The 15374-nt window shown below is 32.2% G+C and overlaps 1 protein-coding gene across 1 annotated transcript; it reads left to right on the forward strand.

Annotated features, from left to right (window-relative positions):
- The first annotated feature begins 6787 nt into the window (after positions 1 to 6787).
- On the forward strand, positions 6788 to 9856 carry LOC139507103 (uncharacterized). The gene is made up of 3 exons (XM_071295639.1): positions 6788 to 6922; positions 8046 to 8172; positions 9621 to 9856. Exons 1-3 carry the CDS (start codon positions 6863 to 6865, stop codon positions 9833 to 9835), a joined length of 402 nt encoding a protein of 133 aa, XP_071151740.1. The 5' UTR covers positions 6788 to 6862; the 3' UTR covers positions 9836 to 9856.
- The last annotated feature ends 5518 nt before the right edge of the window (positions 9857 to 15374 follow it).

The following is a 15374-nucleotide window of genomic DNA, read 5'->3' on the forward strand; positions in this document are numbered from 1 at the left end:
CGGCTAAGGTAATCTATGCCTGTGATAAGAAAACCCTTAGTTTTTCGAAAAATTCAAACTTTTTTTGTAAAACAGGAAATTTATAAAAATGACCACATTATTGATATTCATGTCAACACCGAAATGATGACTACTTGGCTAGTGATACCCTCGGGGACGAAACGTCCACCAGCAGTGGCATCGACCCAGTGGTGTAAATAGTTATCAAAGGTACCAGGATTATAATTTAGTACGCCAGATGCGCGTTTCGTCTACACAAGACTCATCAGTGACGCTCATATCAAAATATTTGTAAAGCCAAACAAGTACGAAGTTGAAATGCATTGAGTATCCAAAATTCAAAAACGTTGTGCCAAATTCGGCTAAGGTATTATATGTCTGGGATTAGAAAATCCTTAGTTTTTCGAAAAATTCAAACTTTTTTGTAGAACAGGAAATTTATAAAAATGACCACATTATTGATATTCATGTCAACACCGAAATGTTGACTACTGGGCTAGTGATACCCTCGGGGACGAAACGTCCACTAGCAGTGGCTTGACCCAGTGATGTAAATAGTTATTAAATGTACCAGGATTGTAATTTGGTACGCCAGACGCTAGTTTCGTCTACACAAGACAGACTCATCAGTGACGCTCATATCAAAATATGTGTAAAGCCAAACAAGTACGAAGTTGAAGAGCATTGAGGATACAAAATTCAAAAAATACGGCTAAGGTAGTCTATGCCTGGGATAAGAACATCCTTAGTTTTTCGAAAAATTCAAACTTTTTTGTAAAACAGGAAATTTATAAAAATGACCACATTATTGATATTCATGTCAACACTGTTTCACTCATTTTGATCGCCTGTTATTATGATCAGAACCTTTAGCTATTGTTAAGTAATCAATAATAAATAAGTAATAATTTAAATCGCTATTTTGCGCATTTTTTTCCTTTTTATCTGTTTTTGTGATAATTTTTCATATTTTGCTACTCACATGAGATGTTTGAGGAGGTTATTTTGGGTTAATAGTCAAACTGTTGACTTTTTTTTCATTTACTACTTGAGAGTGTTGTCCTCCAAGAAATACCAATACATTAAATTATCCTTTTAGTCTTACAGCTTTTGAAAAAAATCATAATAAAATTTAGACTACCACGATTGACCTTTCATTTTATTTTCGTCTATGTTTCAGGTGGATGGTGTGAAAAATACAAGAAACAAGGTGAATACTGCAATTACTTTAGCAAAGTGAATGGTCACTGTGATTGCGGAGCCGGCCTAAAGTGCACTTACATAGCAGATCCGACAATGCCCCCAATAACCCCATCCGGAGTCATGACAGCAGAACACAAGCGAATGGTGTTATTTGGTGGACACACTGAATGCCAACCAATACCTTCAACATAAGAATAAAATTATTGATATTTTTGTAATCATTCACAAGAATGAAATCAGTTTATACTAATATTATGGGTACGTGTTATCAGTTTAACTAAGTGCAAGTTTCAAAATTGTTGTTTGTTGCTTGAGCCAATATCACGGTACTCAGACTATTTCGTTACTGGTATGATTGTTTGACTTCTTTCGAAATTGTAGATATATCTTGTTCTTGTCAGATTTTGTTGTTATACTCTGTTTGTTGTTACATTTTTGCATTCAGTTGTTTTTGTATATTTTTGAATGTCTAATCGGTAACCTTTGTGCATCCAAGAACAGATGGTAAAACGGCACAATTAAAAGATACTAGTACAATTTTATCTACTTCATACCATGACCTACAATTACCTTCAAATAAAAAATGAGGATCCGATATGCAATTAATCTTATGTTAAAACACTGACTTCAGTTTTAGATAAATGCAATTTCCATATCTATGAAACCAAATTCCAGCTGCAAAAGACCAGCATACGAAGCATAGTAATATTGGTGGTCGTTGGTTTTTAACTTGCGAATTTCTAGCAAGAAATTACAAACACTGTTTTATAGGATTTCACTCCACGTCGTCTAACTTGCGTATATTTTCCTGCGTTTTGAGTTAGTGGACGATCTCAATCTATTTGCGATATCTATATCAAGAGGAAACTTGGATCGTCAATGTGAAATGCATCAGAGTACTTTGATGTACGAAGAGTTGTTTTTCTTTTAATCATATTTTTTATTTCTTTGGATATAGGATATTTCAAAGTTTGTGCACCCCGGCCTAGATTTCATTGACATTTTATTTCTACTTGAACGTCAGTGAGTACATTTTATTTAAAGTCATATGTGTACAGAGTATACATGAGCTCTGATAAGCTCTTTAACCCACTATCATATACAAATCGTCCAGCTTCTTGCACAAACCAAGAAATAAAAAACAACTGCAGGCGAATATAATGACTTCATTTTTTTTTTATTGTTAACCTTCCTCCTCAATGCTCATACGACAAACAACTGTATGTGTATTGACTGGGGAACCAGCAATCGCTTAGATATTATATCATACTAACACACTCAAAACCATAAGATATATAAATGAATCACTTGCACTTAATAGTAACTATGAATAAAAATGAATATAAAAGCAGGGCGAAACGACAGAAATATATTGGAGGACGTTTAAGCTATGAGGCAACACTGGTTAAAAACAGCATGAACTGCGAATACATGTTTAACCCCATACCAAGAACTATAAAATTCCTAAAATAACTCAAAAGAAGTCATAGTTTCTGGCCTCATTTGAAAGGTAATTCCATGCTTTTTCTGTCTCAAATCTAAAATACAATTTACCATCACGTGATGTTCAAGGTCTAGGTACATCGGCAGTGTTTACATACCTGAAATTATATGAACAGTTTTTCTTGAATAAATAAAAAGTGAAATAGCAAATAGTTATCAAAGGGACCATTCTTATAATTTGATACGCCATACACTTAAATCGTCATAACCCTCATCAGTGGCGCTCAGATAAAAAAAAGTTGAAGAGCATTAAGGACCCAAAATTCCAAAAAGTTGTGCCAAATACGGTCAAAGTAATCTATTCCTGGGATAAGAAAATCCTTAGTATTTCTCCAAGTCGTCTTACTGGTGTATAAGTTTAATATTTCTACGTTTAGAGTTAGCGGACGATCTCAATAAATTATGAGTTATATATTGGAAGGAAATCACCGAGTAAATCTTGGATCATCAATGTTAAATGCCTCAGAGTTCTTTGTTGTACGAAGATTTGTTTTTCTTTGAATTATATGTATATCTCCCAGTTTATTAGGTATTCCAAAGTGTGTGCCCCCGATCAAGATTCCATTGTAAAACTTTTTCTACTGGAATGAAAACAAAAGCAAAGGTACCTAAACTTAATGTCTTTTTTTTAAATTTCGATGAAGACTATCATTTTGTGTCCGACCGGTTGAGGCACACGCTGCTGTAAAATAATGCTGTAGTCTAATCTTTATGTCATTGTTTATGGCTATAAACTAAATCTACCATGCCACTTGTCCCGAAAACTATGATTCTGAGTTTGGTAGACTAATATGTTTCTTTTGACTGTGGTGCCCTTCTTCTTCTTATGTAGAAAATGATGGATTAAGCATAGTTTTATTGGTAGTTAAACATCACACTTGTTTTGACAGTCGCATAACATTCCTTTATTTTAATAATAATGTTTGAGCAAAACTAACAGACATACAAGGTAAAATTGACAAAAATTGGGGTACAACATTCAACAATTTGTTTAAATCGTAAACACTACAAAAACAAGTGGTTCTTTATAAGAACCTTTAAAATGTAAAAAGTTAACGATGACGAAGGACGCCAAGTGGTGAGATTTCGAGCTAAACAAAATGACTAAATAGTAAAGGTTGAAAACGAACAAAGACAAATAAAATACTACAACACTTAATAAAGATAACAACATCAGTACATAAAATCTATATTTCAAGACCATCAGGTATTATTGATGAAGTTGATACGGTTTATTTATCAACAAGTTAATAATATCTTCCGATGAACTCTTTTAAAGAAAAAGGACGAGAACCTTTTGAATCAACCCTAGTTCATCAAACTCTGCTCAGACAGTGTTATTAAGTCTGAATAGAAGTTTCAAGTTCTTGAATTCCGAAGCAGTTTGGAAATGTATATTTATATGCAAGTGAAGTTTATTTATTGCTAGTAAGGTGGGAGAAAATAATTACAAAATTAAAAAACTCACATTTGTCATTAAGATTTATTTTATATTCAAAGAATCATCTTAAAATAAGGCGGAGGAAGCCTTTCTTTTAAGGGATATATTAATGGACCCAATAAAAAAAAATGAAGTGTTAGCGAAAAGAACATCAATAATATACCGAATGTGAAACAACGTTATCTGGCTTTTTTATCATCTTGTTTTGACAAATGTCTGAAGGAACTCCATATCGAAATAGATAGAGGTCGGCAAGGAATGGCGCACAGTTCATTCCCATAGGAACGTCGAAATTTAACAAATATGCTGTTAATTGAAACTCCTGCATACTTATCACCTGTTACTTTGTGTAAAATGTTTAAGCTTTTGTTCACTATTATCACAATATTTCATATGGTATCCAAAAGCAATAAACGTATAGCGTATGCTACCTTTTTTATATTGAAAGCATTGTGGATTATATCTTTTATACGATTTTTCCTTAAATTTCACATGAGGAAGGGTGGTTTACAGTGTTGAAAAATAATATGTTTTGATTGAATTAATTTCTGAGAAATATCCAGATGCAAGTTATTGAGAAGTTCTTAAGAGTCTAATTAATTTTACGTATTCCTTTCCCAACGACATCTTCATCGATAGGGGAAAAGTTGAAGTTTTTTTTTAAGATCGGGTAGATTATCTTTAAAGCCAAAAGACTTGGTGATCATCATAAATCTTTATTCGATTGTTTCCAATATACTTTGAATCATTTACAAAAAATATATTTGATATTTCACGAACCTTCTCTTGTTTTGTAATTAAATCATTATTTATAGAGAAAATATTTTCTTTTTAATGAGAACAAGTTCTTTATTTGTAAGAACAGGTTTCCCTATTGCCCCTAGTGCACCTCTCTATTAAAAATTTTGTAACATAGTTGCGTTGACGTCTATATGCTTCTGAGTTCTTACTACCATTAATTTTTTTAGTATTGTCATACATCATTTTCTTCCTATAAATTGCACTTTATATTTTCTTTCCAAGGTGCATGTTTGTTCGGTTACCTCGTTGAAAAAAATAACTTAAATTGTCATAAGCTACATTAACATCCTCAAATTCTAAATTTTTTCAATCTTTGAAACATTGATTCGTCAAAATTCTTTAAACTTCTGCATATCTTCTTTTTTGATAAAGTGGTATTCCACAATTTAACTGAACTTTAAAGTTGTGCACATCCCTAGTACCAGTGCCATAATAACTCATATTCACGCTTCATTTGATCAAGTCTAAAAGGGGTGCTTAAGCAAAATTCATAAACATGAAGCTTTCTTTAAAATGTTTTTTAATCAAATTAAAACAATATCACAATTTTCTCTTATCGAATCTCTCTTATCACAATTAAGCGTATCATAATTAAAATCACCAATAAAAATATACTTATATTTGCTACCATCTGTATTGAGATGGTTAGCTGATATACTAGGAGGCTTTCATTTCCCGTTTAAGAATCATTTTGTGTTTCAAATAGCTACCTTGATACCTATGTATTCAGCATCTTAGAATTCTAGTTTAGTTCTTCTATCAGCTGCAACGATCAGATCTGACATATGCAATAAGACCATCACCTTGTTGATTTTTCTATCAGCACGCCAAATTATAAAATTATCAACACAAAATTGGGCATTTGTAAATGGTATATCAGTTTTAGTTTCTGGTAAAAAGTGAACATCTACTAGATTTCGATGTGTTAAGTCTTTAATGGGTCATATTTATGAAGAAGGCTGTTGATGTTTAAATACAAATAATAACACAACAAATTGCTGCTATTACCTCTCTGAACCTTATTAAGATCTTCAAAAACATTGTCGTACAAGTTGCCATTTGCAGATGAGTTCCAAATGTTAAAAACTGTCAATCCAGAAATCCTGACAGGTCGAAAAAAGTTTTACTCGCTCTTACATAATTGGATTGTTCATCATATTCTTGTATATGCGTGCTAATACTTTTAATGCGTTGCCAGAATAGACTATCTTCACATTAAATAGCCCTGATTTGTCATTGCAGATTTATAACACATTCCAAGTAAATATTTGATTGGACCTGGAATTTTACGCTCATGCGGATACGTAAAGTAAAAACGCTTTTTCAAAGTTGTTGCTGTATGAACTATTTGTAGTCGGACATTTTATGTTCTACGACAGGGTAAGGGAAACAGGTTTTTCAAGATTAAATAAATTTAATGGAAATAAAAACATTTTTGTCTGCAAGTTCAGATAATTATTGAGGATTAAGTTATATCTACTGTGTAGTAATTTTTATCTGGGGATTAGCCATCTGGAGTCTAGGGTCGTATTGTATATCACGAGTGTAGAAACTTTATCTCCCGCCTGAGGCCAATGTATGATATGGTCAAATATGGAAGTGGATTAGCCAGTTATAAGGAGGGACAATTAAGATCAGATTATTGCATGAACTTGGACACTTATAATCACGTTCCGTGATCAACCAAATGTTTAATTTCAAAAACTATATACAGATACCGATATTCTCTTTGAGCAGTACAAACGACACATCTGGTTTCTTTCGAGTGAGGATTGTACTTATATCTTGAACTTTAAGGTTTAAATAGATATTCAGTTTTGAACTGGAATCCAGCCATGGTTCGTATCAAAAGATATAAAGAGATTAGAGTAATAGAATCAGTTCTCTTTGATTTGACTATTCTAGAAAGTCGACATGTGGAAAGAAATTTTAGTGGTGTTAGTTATTTCTTGTACAGTTGCCACCGCTTCTAAGGTATGCAATAGGGTAGTTTTATGAAAGGATAAAAGTGTATGGTACCGAAATTTTAAAAAATATGTATATGAAGCATTTAAAATTTCGATACAACGCATTATTTATTTTCGAGCTATTCAACTTAATTACGTTTTAAACTGATCTTATTATTTATGATTTGTTTATGTTTTTAAAAAGCACTTTGATATCTGTTTAAGATTTTGATGGTTTGTTTGTAATTAAAGGTAAATTCAATATAGAGTGCTTAAACACTCAATTGCTATTATATCAATTAATACAAGCTATAACAGGGCCATCATGAGTTGGTGGACTATTGTGAAATTTCTGTGACTCAGATGGCCCGCATATGTTTCATATGATTAATAATATCACAGACAGATTTTTTTATTGACTTATTTTATTGTTTTAAGTATGCCCCGTCGTCGTCTCAATAATAAGTAATTATTGCTTTCAACCACTATTCATCTCCAGGTACTTATTACTATAAATATAACAGTACAAAACAAAGTCTGTAGTGATTCTGTAACTATTGATTAAATAGAACAAACCTTGTAAGAGTGTGGCATCCATTATACAATCATAAACAATGGACAAATAGTAGGCTTATATTTGCTACAAATTGAAGCAACTTGTAAATTTTAATAGCAATAATTATCAAAACAAACTTAAGAAATACGATAATCATGCTTGAAATGTTAATGATCGCAAGGTTTAATGCATTTTTTTTGTGTGTGTGATTGCAGACTTTTGGTTTTTTACGGTTGACGCCCATTTTGGTCTTTATGAGACTCATCACTGACGCTCAAATCAAAACATTTTGAAAGCCAAATAAAAAACGAAGTTGAAGAGCATTCAGACCAAACAAAGATAGAATAATTAATGTAAACAAATTTATTTTCCCGACCAATTTATTTTCGCGACTTACGCAAGTAGAAAATTAACGCAAATATAAATCGTCTCAAAAATGTAAAACTTGGATCTTTCCTTATTAAACTACATAATATAAATTTAAAAATCGCGAAATTAAATAGCCAGGAAATGGACTAGAAATGATTAAACGCGAAATAAAGTATCCGCGAAAATAAGTTGGTTTACAGTATATGAATTAATTTTCATATTACAGGTTGAATGTAGACATGATTCACAGTGTGGTTCAGATGAATGTTGTTACTACCACGAGGGGCCATTGTTGCTTAGTAAGAAAAGACAGGTTGATTTTATAAATGTCACACCAATGGTTATCTTTCAAGGTTAGTTTCAACCGTTACAAATCTATATATGGCACAGGTTATAACCGTAACCACTAAATCTATGACGTTTGTTTATTTAAAACATATTTTAAAACCAGGTTTAATCCACCATGTTCTACATTTAAAATGCCTGTACCAAGTCTGTAATATGACAGGTGTTCTCCATTCGTTTTTGATATGTTTTGTCTTTGATTTTGCCATGTGATTAGGGATTTTCCTATTTGATTTTCCTCTGAGTTCAGTATTTTTATGATTTTACTTTTTTTCATTGAAGCTCACGATTAAAACAAACTTGTGTACTGATTTATGAAGGAAAATATGTCGTTTCATATCCATAGACCTTATCTGATATATAAAGAGACTGTGCATGATCAATCGTTTTGACATTCTATAGTATTCGTTCTCAAACAACCCTAGAAGTAGTACACATTAATGGCATTCCAAGTGTGATTTGATTTGACTGTTGATATATTTTAAAATTGTAATATTCGTTTGTACAGATGTGTATGAACCATTTTATTCTTTTTGGTAATATGGTCGAAACCACTCGAATACTGTAATTTCAATGTCATTTGTAGTTGTGTTTTTTTTTATACTTCATTTATAAAGTGCAGAATAAATAATGTTTGCAACAGTTTACATGTTTACAAACCTACAAAATAACACAAAACCCTCAAAAGAAATATGAGAACCGAGGGGAAACTCAGTTACTTAGACGGATTTCAAGAATGTATACGCATTTTTGATAGATCCACTGGGAGCTCTAGATATTATTATTTTGAGAATAAGCAAACAACTTTATGTTTTTTATAGAAAAATGAGTTATCATAATATTTGCAAATATCATAAAAAGTTAAAATCACAAAAATACTGAAAAGTCAACAAGAAAAGTCCCTTATTAAATGGCAAAATCAAAAGCTCAAACACACAAACGAATGGATAACGACTGTCAAATTCCTGACATGGAACAGACAAGAAAATACCTTTCAAAGTATATGCAAAATCAGTAAACGACATAATACATTTATGCGTTTAAATTTCTTCGGTTTATATATTAAACAAATATATTCATTTTACTAAGGTTTTAAATATTTTCTATTTGAATCCAAACTCATGTCTTAATTCAAGGTCCACGGATATCATAAATCGAAGGACGTTATTTTGTTTCATGACGATCTATCTTTAATGGTCAAACGTTTTACTTTTTATTTAATTCTCGACTTAAATAGTCTTAAATAATATTTTGTTTTATTTTTGTATCTGGATGTCGTCCGACCTCCTGTATACGGATGTTCAAACTAATACATGGTTATTTAAGTTATAAACTCCGCTCAACAAAAAATACCAAAATATTATCTTACCTTATATTTTTTTCAGCTATAAAAAAGTTTTTTTAAATAAGGCTACCATGAATAAGTATTTATTTTATTATTTTCTCTATGTTCAAGGTGGATGGTGTGAAAAATACTTAAAACAAGGTGAACACTGTAATCACCATAACAAGATAAATGGTCACTGTGAATGCGGAACCGGTTTGAGTTGCACTTTCATAGCAGATCCGACATTGCCTCCAATGACCCCGTCTGGAATAATGACAGCAGAACACAAGCGCATGTTGTTTTTTGGTGGACATTCTGAATGCCAACCAGTACCTTTATCATAAAAATAAAAAAAAATATAGTTATTTGTGTTACAGATAATTATCAAAAAGTGTTTAAGGAAGTTCACCTTTTAGGAGGCAAACTTTTTTTCTTATCCTGATTTTTTGGGGTTTACATGACTATAAAATATATTGGCGGTGCACGTCTTTTTTTGGCTACGGCCATTTAAAGGTTAACAAATCTGATGAATTTTCCAATTTGTCATCAATTTTTAACCATTTTTTAGCTATTGTCATGAACAAAAATCACTGTTTCGCAATTGAAATTCTTGTCATACTTTCAAAACAAAATGAATAGGCAACCTGAATGAATTTAACTTAAAAAAAACTATAGGTATGTCTTAATGTTAGAAAGTTTCCTAACATTTTACTGCTTTTTTCATTTGAAATTTACCATGCTGCCAATCTGGTAAGTTTTAAGATGTGGTAAGATTGCTCAAAAGACAGCTCTCCACAAGAGACCAAAATGACACAGAAATTAACAACTTTAGGTCACCGTACGGCCTTCAACTATGAGCAAAGCCAATACCACATAGTCAGCTTAAAAAGGCCCAGAAATGACAATGTAAAACAATTCCAACGAGAAAACTAACGACCTAATTTATGTACAAAAAATGAACGAAAAACAAATAAGTAACACATAAACAAACGACAACCACTGAATTACAGGCTTCTGACTTGGGACAGGCACCTTCAAAGAGAATGAGGTGGTGTTAAACATGTTAGCGGGGTCCCTACCCTCCCCTAACCTCCCCTTACCAGTTTATTTACTGAAATAAATCTTATATGTTTTTATCTTACGTTTTTTAAATTGCTCTTGAACTTTGTAGTTAACTAGCCTTATAACTGTTTTGATTAGCGTGTATGTTCTTCTAGATTACAGACATGATATAGCTTATTGAAAAAGAAGCGACATAACTTGAACAATTTGTTTAACACTCTTTTCTAAATATGTCAGTGATGTTTCATTCAGTAATTTGGTGCTTGATGTTTTTTCATCTTGTATTCTTGGTGATTTTTTTATCTAAATCGTATGCATTTGTATATCAATAACGAATAGTTTTCAAAAAATCCCTTTGGGTAATAAACGCGGGATATTATTCTTTCAAGGGCAATGAGTTGCCATTAAATCGAAGAAACGAGCACAACACTATAGCCAAAACAAAACATAGGAACAGACAAATAAAAGACGACAAATCAGCATACGCGAATCAACAATTGAGATACATGTAAAGCTATAGATATCAAGTAATCTTAAAAATTTGGTAATTGCTGCTCTACTTGTAAAACATGTTGTTTCGATCTTGTAACAATTCATTGATAACATTGATAAAACATATCCACATATTTGCAATCTTAAGGTTAAAAAAGAGGGGCGGAAGATACCAGAGGGACAGTTAAACTCATAGATTGAAAATAAACTGACAACGACATGACTAAAAAATAAAAAAAACAAACAGACAGACAAATAATAGTACAAGAGACACAACATAGAAAATTAAAGACCAAATAACACGAACCCCACCAAAAACTTGGGTAGATCTCATGTGGTGCGGAAGGGTAATTAGATCCGTCTCCACATGTGGTACCCGTCGTGTTGCTTGTGTTATAACAAATCCGGTAAATATTGTCATTCGATAGGTCAAATTCGTGAAAGGGAGGGGTATTGTAGTTACGACATAAAGAACATATCCGATATCATCTGTTAAATAGTTATTCCTTTACGGTCGACCAACTCGTGGTGGCGTCCGTAAAATTTACGAAGGGGTGATTTCAATTTCGCCATTTCGAACTCTGGGTTGAATAGCTTCCTTGTGAGCAACAACCCTCTATCAAGGAAATCATCATAGGAAATACAAGCCCGGGAATATCGTACTAATTGGGAGATATATACTCCATATGCAGGCGCTGCTGGAATGTTATTACATAGAAAAGGAAAGTTCACTATTGGGAAGCTGAAATCATCTCTTTTGTCGTGAAGTTTTGCTTTCAACCGACCCTCATTGTCAATTTTATGATGTAAGTCAAGATATGAGGCAGATTTAACTGTATCTTTAGTATCCCTTATCTCTAGTTCGATGGGATAGATTCGTTCAACATAGTCACCAAATTTTGAATTATTTAGTAGGAGAATTTCATCTATATAGCGGAACGTAAAGTTAAAGAATATTGCTAACTTCTTACCTTTCTTCTTAAGAAGTTCCGGTATAAAGTCATCGACAAGAAGAGGGGCACAATTGGTTTCCATTGGAATTCCGACAGTCTTTTGAAAAACACGTCCTCAAAACGTAACAAATATGTTGTCAATCAAGAAATCAAGCATCTTGATAATGTAAGTTTTTTGTATGAATCAGAGTGATTCTTTACAAAGTAGGATTTACCCCCCCCCCCCCCCCCCCCCCCCCCCCCCCCTTCCTCAAAGACAAGATACTTAAAAGAGATACTGTTAACTTTAACTTTATCATGAACAAACTCTTCGTTCCGTAAATTGCTTGTTAGCATAACCATACTAATGTGTATTCAGTTATATTCGATTTCGGTGTAGATTACAAAGAGGATATTGTTGTAGGAGCTAATAATGGCAAGTTTTAAAAAAGTAGTCCTCTCCTATCAGTTTCTTGTTTCTTCTCGTTTTATTTCTTACTTAGTTAATGAGAAAAAAAGAAAAATATAAGAAAACAAGTTCATGTTTAACCATATCGAGACACTATTATTGGTTTACAAAACGGTACCACCGGAATATCCCCCCTTTTTTACCCGTTTTTTTCTTCAGGAAAGTGGTGTCGCACTTGTTTCGTTTTTTTCGTGTATTGATGTCGGTTGTGGTTTTTTTTAATGCTACTGAAACATAGGGTGCTATAAACAGCTTCGTATAAAAAAAAAAGCTAGGGGTTATTCCCCGACTAAAAATAACCATGGAGGGAAACCCCTGTTTATTTACTCAATTGGTGAAAAAGTATCATGTTTTTTGTATTTGATTGTAAAAATTAGTTAATTAGCTTTCAATTAAAACAGGTTGAATGATTGAAATAATTTTAAAAATTATATTAACTTTACATGTTTTGAGGGGAGACAACACTGTAAACATCCTGTTTTTTTGGCAGTGAAAATTGAAAACTTATTTGCAGCCACTGTAGCTCTTTTCGGAGCAGGAAAGCGTACCATGAAACAAGATGTTTTTGAAAAGCCAGGTAAAAACCTACAAATTTCATACAGTTTTGATTATGTAAAATGTGCATGGATCATGTCTTCATGGGTGTGCACATGACCTGGTTTCAAGTTTTTTATGTTCAAATTAGACCTTTTTTTCCCTATGTTCATTGGATGGAATATTTTTAATATATTAAAAGTACACATTATTTTTATTTCATTATAAACTAGAAAACATTCTGATTCCAGTGATATCTAGTTTTATACAAGTATCTTTATTAATCAGTCCACCACTAAGGGTTACTATGCATGGTCCCTCAAAATGTAACGTCATAGAAAAAAACTGTTGATTGCACCCATAATAATTTTGTCTCTCGCTTTCTTTCTGCAAAAAAAATCTCTTTCACCAAAACGCTTCGGACGCATAAAATTATAAAACGTGTTGTTTTCAACTTTTTTCATATTTTTTTTTATAGCATAAACAACAAAGTGCGAATCGGACACACAATTGATTTGTTTAACAGATAACACGCAGTAACGTCTTCCTTTATTTTACTTCCCATAGTGAATGGTGTTCATGAGCGAAGTGTTAAATAAAAATTATATTCATATCTAAGCTATAATATCAGACTTAGAAAACAACATGTTGTAAATCACCGCCAAAACCTGAAAATTATAAATATTATTGTAGTCCCCTAGTTCATGAAGCAAGCTCTAGATTTGCACTTTGTATACAGAATGAGGTTAAGGTTGTTTATGGTCATTGTATTGCGGCGTGTTCTATCACATGTTAGAAGCATAACTGAATTATTTTTTTTTTCATTTACATTGTAGCTGAAAATGATTTTAGTAGAAAAAGAGATCACCAGAGGTCAATTTTGATAACTAAAGACGGACGAAGTTAAAAACAAAAAATACCTAAAAGCAATAAACACAAGACTTACAAAGAGCATTATCAACCAATAGAACTAGTGCTAAATGAGACAACCCCAAACATGAAAAAATGGCTGAAATATTAGTATTGATAGTGTTAAAATCAATTTGAAAGTGCTTTTTTCCTCAAAAAAACCGTTTTGGTGAGTGACAAAATTATTGTATTGAAAGGTGACTTTGATAAAATGTTTTTTGTAAATGTTATTTGTTCCAGTGATTCGACAATTATTTGTAAGAACCAGTTATGCTACCTTCAGCTGTCCAATATTTCTAAGAAAGAGGAGTTTTGTCATTTAGTTTTTTTACCGTTTTTCGTTGTTACCAAGGCGTTGGCAATGTCTCTTCGATTTGTGAAATTTTAGCGTCCTATTGGAACCTGCCACCAATGTTTTTTCATATCTCATGCTTTTTAAAAAATGTAATAAATAGTTAAGTGGTATTAGTGAGATTCTTACATCCGACATGTATGTACATTGATTCTGGTTATAATGTACTAGTATCTTGTATGTAAAGTGATAAGGGGCTTTCCGATTTGATTTTCCTCTGAATTCATTTTTTTTGGTGATTTTACTTCTTTTTTTTTTTTTGTAAGTCTGATTGAATATTGTGTTATGTCTTATCGTCTGTGGTTTGAACTCTGGGTTTTTTTCGATGCATTTCACATGTTTTATATGTCAATATCGTCAAATAACTCGTAGGTCGCCTACAGTGTTTTTGTTTTATGTTGGGTTTTTTTCAAGTGTTTGTACTATTTGATTTATATTACAGTTATTTCATTTTTATTTTCTACATGTTTTTAAAGTTCATTTAATTAATCAGCTGTGAATGACATGATTTTTAGTTATAAGCAACTATTTTCACACGCTATTTTTGTTTTAACACAGTTTTGACTTAGAAGAAAACCCGACATGATAAGAAAATATAAATGATAACATAAATACAAACATAATAACTTTTTTTTTACATAAATAAGGCCGTTAGTTTTCTCGTTTGAATTGTTTTACATTGTCTTATCGGGGCGTTTTATAGCTGACTATGTGGTATGGGCTTTGCTCATTGTTGAAGGCCGTACGGTGACCTATAGTTGTTAATGTCTGTGTCATTTTGGTCTTTTTTAAACCAGGTTTAAACCGTTTTTTCTTGTACCAAGTCAGGAATATAAAACAGTTATTATCAAATGATCAGTTTATATGTATGATAACGTTTGTTTCTGTTGCAGTTCAGTGTTTCTGTTGTTCTGTTGTTTCCCTCTTATAGTCGATTTGTTTTCTTCAGTTATGGTTTGTTAACTGGATTTGTCTGCGTTTAATTGATTCATGACAATTGAACAGCGGCATACTACTTTTGTTTTTATTTTGTACCTTTTATTCAATCTGAGATTGTAAGAATCTTCTAAATATATTGCTGATATGACTTATACTCGATGATTGTGTCTTACTGAATATATCTGGGTTAAAGT

The sequence above is a fragment of the Mytilus edulis genome, unplaced genomic scaffold (assembly GCF_963676685.1).
Source record: "Mytilus edulis unplaced genomic scaffold, xbMytEdul2.2 SCAFFOLD_1782, whole genome shotgun sequence".
Lineage (NCBI taxonomy): Eukaryota > Metazoa > Mollusca > Bivalvia > Mytilida > Mytilidae > Mytilus > Mytilus edulis.